The sequence below is a fragment of the Macaca mulatta genome, chromosome X (genome assembly GCF_049350105.2).
Source record: "Macaca mulatta isolate MMU2019108-1 chromosome X, T2T-MMU8v2.0, whole genome shotgun sequence".
In the NCBI taxonomy this organism is placed as follows: domain Eukaryota; kingdom Metazoa; phylum Chordata; class Mammalia; order Primates; family Cercopithecidae; genus Macaca; species Macaca mulatta.
In genome coordinates this window covers 37,850,044-37,863,205 of record NC_133426.1, presented here as the reverse complement: position 1 = coordinate 37,863,205, position 13,162 = coordinate 37,850,044, and the positions used below count along the sequence as shown (strand labels likewise).

The following is a 13,162-nucleotide window of genomic DNA, read 5'->3' as shown; positions in this document are numbered from 1 at the left end:
CTCCAAGACAATCCTAAGTCAAAAGAACAAAGCTGGAGGCATCACGCTACCTGACTTCAAACTATACTACAAGGCTACAGTAACCAAAACAGCATGGTACTGGTACCAAAACAGAGATATAGACCAATGGAACAGAACAGAGTCCTCAGAAATAATACCACACATCTACAGCCATCTGATCTTTGACAAACCTGAGAGAAACAAGAAATGGGGAAAGGATTCCCTATTTAATAAATGGTGCTGGGAAAATTGGCTAGCCATAAGTAGAAAGCTGAAACTGGATCCTTTCCTTACTCCTTATACGAAAATTAATTCAAGATGGATTAGAGACTTAAATGTTAGACCTAATACCATAAAAATCCTAGAGGAAAACCTAGGTAGTACCATTCAGGACATAGGCATGGGCAAAGACTTCATGTCTAAAACACCAAAAGCAACAGCAGCAAAAGCCAAAATTGACAAATGGGATCTAATTAAACTAAAGAGCTTCTGCACAGCAAAAGAAACTACCATCAGAGTGAACAGGCAACCTACAGAATGGGAGAAAATTTTTGCAATCTACTCATCTGACAAAGGGCTAATATCCAGAACCTACAAAGAACTCAAACAAATTTACAAGGAAAAAACAAACAACCCCATCAAAAAGTGGGCAAAGGATATGAACAGACATTTCTCAAAAGAAGACATTCATACAGCCAACAGACACATGAAAAAATGCTCATCATCACTGGCCATCAGAGAAATGCAAATCAAAACCACAATGAGATACCATCTCACACCAGTTAGAATGGCAATCATTAAAAAGTCAGGAAACAACAGGTGCTGGAGAGGATGTGGAGAAATAGGAACACTTTTACACTGTTGGTGGGATTGTAAACTAGTTCAACCATTATGGAAAACAGTATGGCGATTCCTCAAGGATCTAGAACTAGATGTACCATATGACCCAGCCATCCCATTACTGGGTATATACCCAAAGGATTATAAATTATGCTGCTATAAAGACACATGCACACGTATGTTTATTCCGGCACTATTCACAATAGCAAAGACTTGGAATCAACCCAAATGTTCATCAGTGAGAGATTGGATTAAGAAAATGTGGCACATATACACCATGGAATACTATGCAGCCATAAAAAAGGATGAGTTTGTGTCCTTTGCAGGGACATGGATGCAACTGGAAACCATCATTCTTAGCAAACTATCACAAGAACAGAAAACCAAACACCGCATGTTCTCACTCATAGGTGGGAACTGAACAATGAGATCACTTGGACTCAGGAAGGGGAACATCACACACCGGGGCCTATCATGGGGAGGGGGGAGGGGGGAGGGGGGAGGGATTGCATTGGGAGTTATACCTGATGTAAATGACGAGTTGATGGGTGCAGCACACCAACAAGGCACAAGTATACATATGTAACAAACCTGCACGTTATGCACATGTACCCTACAACTTAAAGTATAATAATAATAATAAATAAATTAAAAAAAAAAAAAAAAGAAACTCAGCTGTGCCCATATTATTCAACTTTCTTCACAAGAAACTTGTTTTTAAAAATTCAGTGGTTTCTGGGGTATGATGGGAACTTTTTACTCTCCAGGTCCCTTTCTTCTCCCAGCTGTCCTGGAGGTAAATCCCCAGTAAGACTGATCTGACAAAGGCATTACAAATAAATAATAGCTAACATTTATTGAACACTTAGGTGACAGGCACTACATATGTACAAACTTCCTTAATCTTTACAACAACCCTATGAGGTGGGTACTATTATTATCTTTGTTTTACCGACGAGGAAACCAAGGCACAGGGAAGTTGAGTAGCTTGCTCAAAGTCACACGACTAATACTTGCCAGAGCTGGTACTCAAACTTGGGTAGTCCTTCCTTTTAACTAAAAATTATGAACACTTAGCAAATTAAGTGTTCTCATCAACACCATTTTATTAGCTAAATTTCATTTTCATGTCTGGCTAAATGGTGAAACACCAAAGTTTTCTGATATTTGGGCTACTGCTGAGAACTCATGAAGTTCCTAACTGACCTCTGTCCCCAGTGTGGTTGCACTTGGCCCATTTCTGATCCAAATTGCTTCAAACAAACAGAAAGCAGTCAAGGAGGACTGAAAAAATAAAAAGAATACTACCTTATTCTCTTGTCCTCCACTTTTTTCAAATATTCATCTCTCTTTAGGACGCCCAGGATCATTTCCTTCTCATGATCCAATAAAAATGACAGATTGATGAACTCTGAGTTCTTAGACATGGTATTTCAGCAGCAGCTCTCTGAGTAGCAGTGGTTGAGTCTTCAAGAAGGTAAATTGATATCTACAACTAAGGTTCCCCCAACCAACTCAGAATCACTCAGTTGTTTGGTGTAAAGTGTGTTTTTTACAAGGTCTCTGCAGAATTGCTGATGGTAGTTAAGTATTCTTTCAGGCTATATGTAGAACAGCCTCCACTGGGATTACACTCCAAGAAAGTCATTATAGTTTTAACTGTGAAATGTCTCCAAAGCCTTTGCTGTGGTGTACAGTCAGGCAGCAGCTGAATTTAACTAACGATGCTGAACTTCAGTTCTTCAGAACAGGAATCAGATCCGCTGGGACAGAATGCAGAAAACACTAAGACGGTGGAGAAAAAAAAGAGGAGAGAAAAGTTTAATTAGGCTATTTTTCCCATAGCACTTGTAAAACTGCCTAATTTTGAAATTTTGCTGTATCTGACTCAAAAAACTATTTTTTAAAACAGTAAACATGCATTTTTTAAATCCTTATTTGGTGTTTTTTTAACCAGGAAATGTTATTTGTATTTAGTTGATTCCCGGTTCTCTACGCAAATTCAGTTTTCTCCATTATAATTAGCTTCCTCCGCCAGCTGCATCACATCGCCACTCTTGCAGCTGACTGATGGGTGAATTGGGTCACCACTTTGGGACACTAAGTGCACAATCTGGACTGCCTATAACAGGTCAGGGCCTTTAAGTGGCTCCCTCCTTCTTTCTTCCTTCCTTTCCAAAACTAGGCCCACAGCATAGAAAGCCCTGCTGTTGAAACAAATATGAACCTCTGCTACATGCATCAACCTAAATAGATCTCACAAACACAGCTGAATAAAAAAATTAAGTTACAGGCTGGGTGTGGTGGCTCACGTCTGTAATCCCAACATTTTGGAAGGCCAAGGTGGGAGGATCTCTTGAGGCCAGGAGTTTGAGATCAGCCTGGGCAACATAGTGAGACCCATGTCTCTACAAAATATTTAAAAATTAGCTGGACATGGTGGCAGACACCTGTAGTCCCAGGTACTTGGAAGGCTAAGGCAGGAGGATCACTTGAGCCCAGGACTGTAGTGAGCTTTGAGATTGCGCCACTGCACTATAGCCTGGGCAAAAGAGTGAGACCCTGTCTCTTAAAAACAAAAAAATTACGTTGTGCAAGAATTCATGAAAAAAAATGATAGCATATATATATATACACACATACATGAATTGTATAACTTGCAAATATATACATATACATAAAATTTGGAAACACATACATTCATAGTATAAATATAGGCAAATACGGAAATTCAAGATCATGATTACCTCTGGGGGACACAGGTATTCAATTACAGGGGAGAACACAGGGGCTTCAATGCATTGGGTAATGTTTTACTCCCAAAATGAGTGCTTATATCTCCTGATGTACATGGTTGTTTGCGAATTATTCTAGGTACATATCATATATTGTAAAATAGATGTTTTAAAACTACCCCTTTGTCAACATAAAAAGTTCACCAGGCCCTGACTCTCATCCTAACTCTTGAGCACATTCTTTCATGGGTTTGTTACCTGGATTCTCTCTCTAAAGCTGCTTAAGAATGATGACTTCTTGGGTAATCTACCTGATTTTTGTGATTGGGTATCATCCCATGATACTGTCCCTTAGCTTCCCCCCAGAGCTATGAACTACAGTCTACCTGCAAGTTACACTTGGTTTGCTTGCCTCTAGTAAGGCTTCCAGGAATAACTAGATACATACTTAAAGGCTACTTTGGGGCTTCCCAGTAACCATAAGGTCAGGCTGACCCCTAAATCTCAGGAGATCTGAAAGGAGAGGATCTTGTCTAGATCCTTCTCAACTTCCACAAACCCCCATGTGTTTGTTCTATACAGTGTACACCAAACCAGAACGTTGCTGAAATGACTCAGAACTGAACTGCTTCCTACAGACCTAGAGCCAACCCCCTCTTAAGAAGCTGCTCAGGTCAGTGCGTATTCTTTGGATTTGCTCTAGGTCTTCCCTCCATCTTGAAAGCTCTAGAGGCAACAGGGCCCAGAGTGCTCCAAGGTTGAAAAGAAGAGGAAGCAATTAGTTTAGGACCAACCGGGCTTTTCAGAAAGGTTAATTGTTTGTTTTTTTGCATCACTGTCAACTACAGTCTCCGCAGAGAAAGAACACAGTTGTTTTTTTCCATCCCTTGTGTATCTCATCTGGTTTTGTGATGAAATGGAAAAAAAAAAAAAAGAAAACTCAGTGAATGACTATGTTATCATTACAGTCAGCATTCATTGAAGACATATTTTGTGTTTAAAATGTCAGACTTAGACTGTACTCTGTGAATATTTTATAGAATCGTATTCAGAAATTATTCAAGGGGTTGGTAGCTATAAAAATGCTTGACCTGAAGCTTATAGGTATCCCTGCCTTGGGCTATAAATACAAATCTGCTCTCTAAAAATCCAAGAGTCTGGCCTGTGAAGAGAATGAAGGGAGGGAAGTAACACCATGGGTAGCATATGAAGGTGACAGAGAAGATGAGAGATGAAGTAAGAATATAAGAGAAATAAAATTGCCCTTTGAGAGTGTAATTAACAAAATTAGGCCTAAATGAATTTTTATTCTTCTGTACCTGGACCAACAGACTAATATTATCTGAACTGGTATGTAAGTAGGTGGCTAAGGAGATCAGAAGTAGCCAAAACTCTATCAAGTTTTGATTAATCAGAAAAAGGAATTGTGAGGCTAGTCTTAAGCTGTAGTGAAAATCTGTACTTTGTGCTATAAATTTGTCTTTCTGTGTTGTTCTGTAATGGAGAAGGGTACCTTAGGATAGAACACAGGCTTAGGACTCCTGTAAGCACGCTGTTCAAGCCAGCCCAGCAAACAGGTCAGTTAAAACTTTGCTGCAGGTCCCCAAAAAAAAGCAAAAACAAAAACAAAAAACTGGTAACGTTTCCCTCTCATCTTGTTTTATTTCCTTGGGAGCTTGACCTTTTAACTATGTGGCAGTACTTTCTCTTGGTCTCCACCTTCCAGAGAACAGGAACTTTGGAATTCATGTCATGGTTAGCACTAAAAATTATCTTGAGAAGTTAAAAGCCTTTGCAAGCTCAAAATTGGCCGCTCTAGGCTCCTTCTGGGAAGGGCAATGGAAACTGCCCAATGCTGTAGCTCAGCATCAGAGGCTTCACTGTTTTACAATGGTGGCCCAGGTTCAATTCCGGGATTAGGGAATGAGTCTTTTCCAGTTTGATATCTGTGTGACCTTTGCCATTTGTAGATTCTCTTCCCCTCCATGATGAACAACTTCCGGCTTCACTTCTTGAATTTTTCCTTTCTTTGAGCACCTGGGAGGTTTCCTTTGGTAAAGCTCAGAAGACAGGAATATTGGCCATTTGGCCTGGCTAAAGTTCAGGAATAAGAGATTTAAAAGGACTTTTTAAAAAGAGTGCTATGGTTAAAAGTTAGCTTATTTTTAAGTGGATATTCAAGCTCTAACAGCATGAGACTCCTTGGGAAAAACAGAGGAGGCACCACAGACTGGGTTTTGAGAAAAACCCGTTTTCTTCATGAAACCCCAGGAATTGGAAATGGATAGATTCCTTTAAAAATCTAAGGTTCTATTCTGTTTTGCATTGCATTATCCAATGTTTTTTACTTTTGGGGAGTCAGAAATTGCTTAGTATTATGAGATAACTTTGGTGTGTAATAACTAGGTAGGAAATATACTTTTGGGGAAGGCTAATGGCAGTTATTGGGGAATATGTGGCTTTTTGCATGTTTAGATCAGAGAAGCATGCTGTTGGCAACCTAGAAGGTTAAAAAAAAAGTCCCCACCCACCACTGAGAGATAAGACTCCCATGGAGATGGGCTGATTCCCTCTTTTTGGGATCCAGGATCTGGCATAAAAATGGGATTGTTAATTTTGTATATCTGTTTTGCCTTCCAGCTGTGCCTGCAAGTTAAGCCCTAGAAACTGCATGCCTTAAAGAGAAACTTAGAAACTGGCAAATGAAAAGTCTTACAATTACTGAATCTTCTCCTGTATGTATATTTATGTGTTGTGTGTGTGTGTGTGATATGTTTAATATCTTTAATTAGTTTAAAAATAAGAGCTTAAATCAAATATTTTGTCAGAAAAGTAAGAAGTGTAATGCCTTTTAGTACATGTGACTTAAGTAATCTTTGGAAAATAAACAGAGTTTTAAAGATTATTGATAAAAGAAACACATTTGGTCTAAATTTTACAGGTCAGATATTAAGTTTACTAAATGCTTTAAGGTCATAAATTGCTTCTTTGACTTTTGAAAATTGTTCAATTTACCTACTTTAGAGCATTAGATTCTAGATAAGACCTGGGGACATGTGGTGTTAGCCATGCCCCCTAGCTATGCTTGAAAAAGTCACATCTTATCTGTTGTCCTAGGCTCCATACCTAGTACATAATTAAAATCGCTTACTAACCAGGTTTTCCACCAAAAGTAAAAATTGCTAAAAGCTAACACTGTAATATGTTATTGAGACAACTGAAGAAACAGTTTTACATGCGAAGTGTGTAAAGAAACTGAAATGCATTTTTGGTAAAATATTATAAGAAGTCATAGGAATATGGATTTTTTTGCCTAAGAGTTTAAAGGATTGTTTGAAATTAGACACTCAAACACTTGAAGGTTTGAGTGAGCTGTGAAAGGCTTGTGACAAATTAATCTCGTAAAAGAAATTCTGTGTGTGAACATACTGGCTAAGTTAAAGGGGTATTATTCAGTTTTTCCATGAATTGAACATTGGGATATAAGCACAAAAGGTTTTTCTTAGAGCACTAATCTGCTTTTTAACATAAATTTGTAAAGGGTTATAAAAGGTATAAGAATCTTACCTTAAGTCAAATATTAAAATTGGGTGGATATATCTATAAAGTTTTCTTAAGGATAGGGTTTAACATTAATAGTACACTAATATAAAAATCACATTTGGCTTATTTGGTATAAAAATCATACAGGAAACATTGTCAACATTGCCACCAAGGTAATCAAATTTCTTTGTCAATCATGTTTTTTGACTGTGGCTGCCCTGAGAAATTTTTGTCATCCACCAACAGTTGTCTTATTTTAGTCCTATTTAAAAGGTGGTTTATAGTCAGCTAAAGGACTCTGACAGGTGTTCTTGAATGCAGGTTTCTGATAACGTTGGGGATTATGACATTAGAATAAATAAAAAAAACTTTCAGGACTCTCATGAAAAGCTGAAATGTTGATAAATATCAAGCAGGACAGGAGTTAACTGCATGGATTGAACTAATAGAAGACCAAAGTGATCTTTTGATTTTTTGTTTAAAACATTGCTGATCCTTTGTTTTGTTTTTCAGAGTCGAGACAACTTTTCTTTTGAGCTATTTACAGCTTTTAACAGTCGAGTAAAGTATACTCTTGTGAACAAAATTTGGGGCATATTTGTTTCTCTCTACCTGACTTCTCCAGAATTGGAACCTATTTGTGAGTATTTTTAACTTACGGCAATATAGTTATTTGCATAAGCACAATAAGAATCTGTTTTCTTTTGCAACAGGACACAATTGGAGAAACTGGTTATTTTACCAAGGCTTTGACTGGAGTGGTGCATTTTCCTTTAAGGATTCAAACTTGACTTGCAGAGCTAATAAAAGCCCCTTGGGAAAACTGGCCTTATACCTTCTCTACACATTCCCTGTACAGGGTTTCTGACTTGTGGTAAGTAAAGAATGTCACTTTCTAATAGGTCCAGGAGCTGCAAGTTATCTTGGGACCTCAAGAGGAGAATAATTGGCTGGGCGCAGTGGCTCACGCCTGTAATCCCAGCATTTTGGGAGGCTGAGGTGGGCAGATCACAAGGTCAGGAGTTCGAGATCAACCTGGCGAACATAGTGAAACCCCCATCTCTACTAAAAATACAAAAAATTAGCAAGGCATGGTGGCAGGCACCGGTAATTCCAGATACTCAGGAAGGTGAGGCAGGAGAATATCTTGAACTCAAGAGGCAGAGGTTGCAGTTAGCCAAGATCACACCATTGCACTCCAGCCTGGGCAACAAAGTGAAACTCCATTTCAAAAAAAAAGAAGAATTTATTCATAGATATTTGAGGATATAAACCCATGGCTGGGCTTGGCTTTAAAAAAAGGTATTATTTGAGATTTCTCATGGAACAGAGTTCCATCAAAGCCAATTTAAAAAGCCTATGTGAAAAATAATTATTCTTGCTGCACTTTATACAAATAATCAGGATAAGTATAAGACTAAGGATTATTTTGCAATCAAATCTGTCTTACCATGATTTGTCTTTAATACAAATGGAAAACTGGAGAGAGAAAAATTATGTTTCCAGAAGTGTGGTACTCCTGTTATTAAACTCTAGTTCTCATCAGTTGTTTTTTTTGTAGTTGTTGTTGTCGTTTTTTTCCTGCAATTTAGACTGACCCTGCTTATTCCTGTGAACCAATTCGTGATGTCTGACTGCATCTCAAAAGAAACAAAAGGGATGTGTAATGTAAAAATATGGTTCAATATTCTAATTCTGGGCACATATTGAAATTGGCTAGTGACTCCATATCAGCTTGTTTCCAACAGTTGCCCAGTTCATGGAAAGCCTTCTAATTTAGTTTACTTGGGATAATTTTGCTTATCTTGCTTTACTGTTGTGGAATATATTGCTGTTGTACTCTTTGTGTAATAATGCAAAATAAGTTTACTGAAAATTTTCTTAAATTGAATACTTACTAATCTTCCAGATATCACATTTTGTCAGAACTCAAGAGTTATGAATGGCCCTCACGATACTGACACTTTCTGACTGAGCTCCTCTCTATCTTGAATACAAGAGACCCTAATAGTTAGGCAGGAATATCATCACCCCTGTTCAGCATGAAGAAGTTACAGAAGATGGATCTTCATTTCTCTGCAACCCTTAGGATTCAGGATTCTCTTGTAAAAGGGAAGGGGAAAATGTAAGAGATGTTTGAATCAGAACAACGCCATCTTAAATAGGAGCTGGGTAAAGTGAGGCTGAAACCTACTGGGCTGCATTCCCAGATGGTTAAGTATTCTAAGTCACAGGATGAGACAGGAAGTCAGCACAAGATACAGGTCATAAAGACCTCGTTGATAAAACTGTTTGCAGTAAAGAAGCTGCAAAACCAAGATGGTGATGAGTGACCTCTGGTCATCCTCACTGCTACACTCCCACCAGTGCCATGACAGTTTACAGATGCCATGGCAACATCAGGAAGTTACCCTGTATGGTCTAAAAAGGGGAGGCATGAATAATCCACCCCTTGTTTAGCATATAATCCAGAAATAAGCATAAAAATGGACAACCAACAGCCCTCGGGGCTGCTCAGCCTATGGAGTAGCCGTTCTTTTATTCCTTTACTTTCTTAATAAACTTGCTTTCACTGTACTCTATGGACTCACCTCCAATTCTTTCTTGTGTGAGATCCAAGAACCCTCTCTTGGGATCTGGATCAGGACCCCTTTCCAGTAACAGTTGGCTAAGGAGATCAGAAGTAGGCAAAACTCTATCAAGAAAATCAGGATGTTTTCTCCAGAAGGCAGCACTGGACTATGATTATAAATTTAGTAAGATAGAATGCAGTTGATGATAACACAGTCCTTCCAGAGAAATACAGGGTGAAGAAAAGGAGACAGTGAACGAAAGCATAGACAAGGAAGATTTAAGGAGCTAGGTGATGACAGTGCCCATCCAGACTCCAACTAGAGAAAGGGAATGAAAATGAAAATAATTGTTTGTTCCCTGTAGCGCATGTTCCACACTAGGTGATGGAGCCTCATTCTGGGAAATTTTCATGCCATGAATCACTCAAATCATACAGCTAATTCCCCTTGCTCAATCTCACTTCCTCCCAGACACTTTTGATTATAAGTTGGCTTCCCATAGAGCTCTCCCTTGAGGAGTGAATGTTCTGGTCCTGTTTATGGAGTTCTCCATGTTTGGTTTAGTTTGAACCCATGTCAGATCTGTTTGCTGTGTGCTAACCAAATCAAATTTTTCAGCCTTTGCACTGAAGACCAGCATCTGGGCTGCAATGACTTCACCTGAGGATATATCATTGCGTATCTCTTTTCAGCTATCTCATACCTCACCTGGAGAATCCCTTACCCATTACACATTTTAATCAAGTAGAGAAAAAAATGAGTAATTGATCCTCATTCTTTTAGTAAAATGTGGCTAGTAAACACTAGTCAGATTAGGAGAGTGAAATTCCTTTTTCTTTTATTCTTCAATTCCTAACTTAAACAGATCTCTCTCTTTAAATGCAGATGTAGATTTTTCCCTCCGTGGCCAGTAACCTTGTTGAACTATGCTAAGCTATTTAAAAAGGTGACAAGATGCTTTGTACGTCATTCTGTTGCATTTCGGCATAGATAACTTTGGACAAGTCATTAACTTCTGATTATCAAAAAGATGTGATAATCAAATATTCTCATAGCATCACAAAGGGACATAAGTTTAAAAAGCATCTGTTTTGAGTGACACACACTTAAAAATAATAGGGGCCAATATTTGAATCAAAGGAAAGGGTATGTCTGAATATATCTCATTACTGTGTACTTGAAATGCAGCTTTAAATATAGAATATTTCTGAGAGTGCTCCTAGGATGAAATTAATAGAAATAAAGTTAATTTCCTGTTTGCCTGTCACCATGTGACAACACAAATTAGATGAGTTTTCAGCACACTTACAGACATGTTTAGGATGCTTAGAATACAAGCTAAATCACATATGCAAAATTCCCTTGAGGATGCCTTTCAAACAGAGGAGCAGTCATCCTGCAAGGCAGCTGTGATTGGATTACCACAAGTACAGCAGTCCACATGACTGTCAAAAGGTGAGAACTGCCACGCTGTGGATAGAGAAAAAAGTAGTACTTTTACAACGAACCCCAAACTAAATGATTCAAGGATAGATGCTATGAAATTGCAGGCATTTCTTTGCAACAGAGCCATTTCTTCTCACACGGGCAATTCTGTGTGGTACATTACGTGGGAGTGCCAGAGTCAAGATTTTTTAAAATTTCACAATGATATTGATTATCCAAATAACAATAGAGAGGCTAACGGTGCCATCAACTTCATACCAATGCTTCAAGAGCAGTATCCTCAGAATGCTCCAAATAATAACCACTAACACTTATTCAACTAATCCTTATGACTTCCTAATGAAAAAAATTGTTATTATTCCTATTTTATAGATGAGAAAACTGAGGCACAGAGGTGTTAAGTAACTTGCCCAAGGTCAACTGGTAAGTAATTCAGAACAGTTTGGTTTCAGGGACCCTGCTTGTAACCACTATATTTGAGGCCACACATTGCCTTCATGGAACAACAGTATCCCATGAGACGTTATTAGATATTCTGTGGAATTGTTAACAGTGCTCTATTAGTCCATTTTCATACTGCTATGAAGAAATACCTGAGACTGGGTAATTTATTTAAAAAAAAAAAAAAGAGCTTTAATGGACTCACATTTCCATATGGCTGGGGAGGTCTCACAATCATGGTGGAAGACAAAGGAGGAGCAAAGGCACATCTTACATGGTGGCAGGCAAAAGAGCGAGTGCAGGGGAACTGCCCTTTATTAAACCATCAGATCTCATGAGACTTATTCACTATCACAAGAACAGCATGGGAAAACCTGTCCCCATGATTCAATTACCTCCCACCAGGTCCCTCTCACAACACATGGGGATTATGGGAGCTACAATTCAAGAGATTTGGGTGGGGACACAGCCAAACTATATCAAGTGATGTCATTCAACAAAAATTTTGGATACTTAAACCAAGTTAAATATTTTCTTTTTCTACAGAACTTCTCAGAGTCTTTAATGTCCATGTGAATTTTCACAGAACTCTCAGTTTGGAAAAAGGCAAAATGGCAAAAACTGCAATTACTTTTGCGCCAACCTAATATTTAATATCATTGGTTATTTTCTTGGCATTGTGTATTTTGATATTTTTAAAGAGAAGACTACTTCTACCTTTAAAAATGCTGGCAAAGAGAAAGCCTTAATAAACATTTCAAAAGAGAAAGATTTGGAAAATAAGTTATAAGATACACTTACTTTATAGTGTAATTATCAATAGTAGAAATTTTGCAATAGTCTAAAGTTAGAAGCTGTTAGATGCTATTAGAGTTAGAAGTTCTAGAAGCTGGAAAAGACAACAATACCAATGTTCAATTTTAAAATGAGGCATTTAATATACATGGACATGGAAAATATCTTAAGTTATATTTTGAGCTGAAAATAGACAAGATAATTACACTTTTTAATGCAAATGCTTTTAAAACAATGCAGTAGATATATGCATGTATATAATAAATGTAAATGCATAATAAAAGGCACAGAATAATGCATATTGATCGTGAATCAGGTTGCATATGAAGATGAGAGTTGGATTGTTAGGGGTCAGAGAAGGGATGAACAGGGACTTATTTCCATATTGTTTATTATTTTGGATGTATTCATATAACCATATATTATTTTATGTCTTCAAAAAATTTTCAAGGACCAGTAAGGTGTGGTGACTGACTAGAGTAAGAAGCCAAAGAAAGAAAGAGGCCAAAAATAATATTAAGAATTGAATCCTAGAAGAATACAGGTGACATTGCTAGGAACATGGAAGCTGAAAAATGTGCTGGCTTTTGTGGGAAATAATGGATTTGGGTTTCAGATATGCTGTGAATTGGGTGACACCACCATGGTTCATCAGCATCATAGTTTTGTGCCTCCAATCTGGCTCTTCTATGTGCAATTCCAAAATACAAATTGATAATTGTTGCTCTTATACTGAATACCCTTTGATGTCTTCCCTTTGCTTTTTAAGAGTTCAAGTTGCTGAATATG

At 37.9% G+C, this 13,162-nt stretch overlaps 1 protein-coding gene across 16 annotated transcripts in view; it reads right to left on the bottom strand.

The window, feature by feature from the left end:
* The window catches only part of SYTL5 (synaptotagmin like 5), a 242,248-nt gene that overhangs the window by 104,336 nt on the left and 124,750 nt on the right, over positions 1–13,162 (bottom strand). For 11 of the 16 annotated variants that reach the window (XM_015127172.3, XM_028842400.2, XM_077988439.1 and 8 more), the window contains exon 2: positions 2,149–2,625. In XM_015127172.3, the coding sequence (XP_014982658.2) occupies positions 2,149–2,267 (119 nt within the window). In that variant the 5' untranslated portion in view covers positions 2,268–2,625. Of the gene's footprint in view, positions 1–2,148; positions 2,626–5,088; positions 5,184–13,162 lie in introns of those variants that run through there. The other 5 variants (XM_077988441.1, XM_077988436.1, XM_077988438.1 and 2 more) reach the window with 3 other exon arrangements.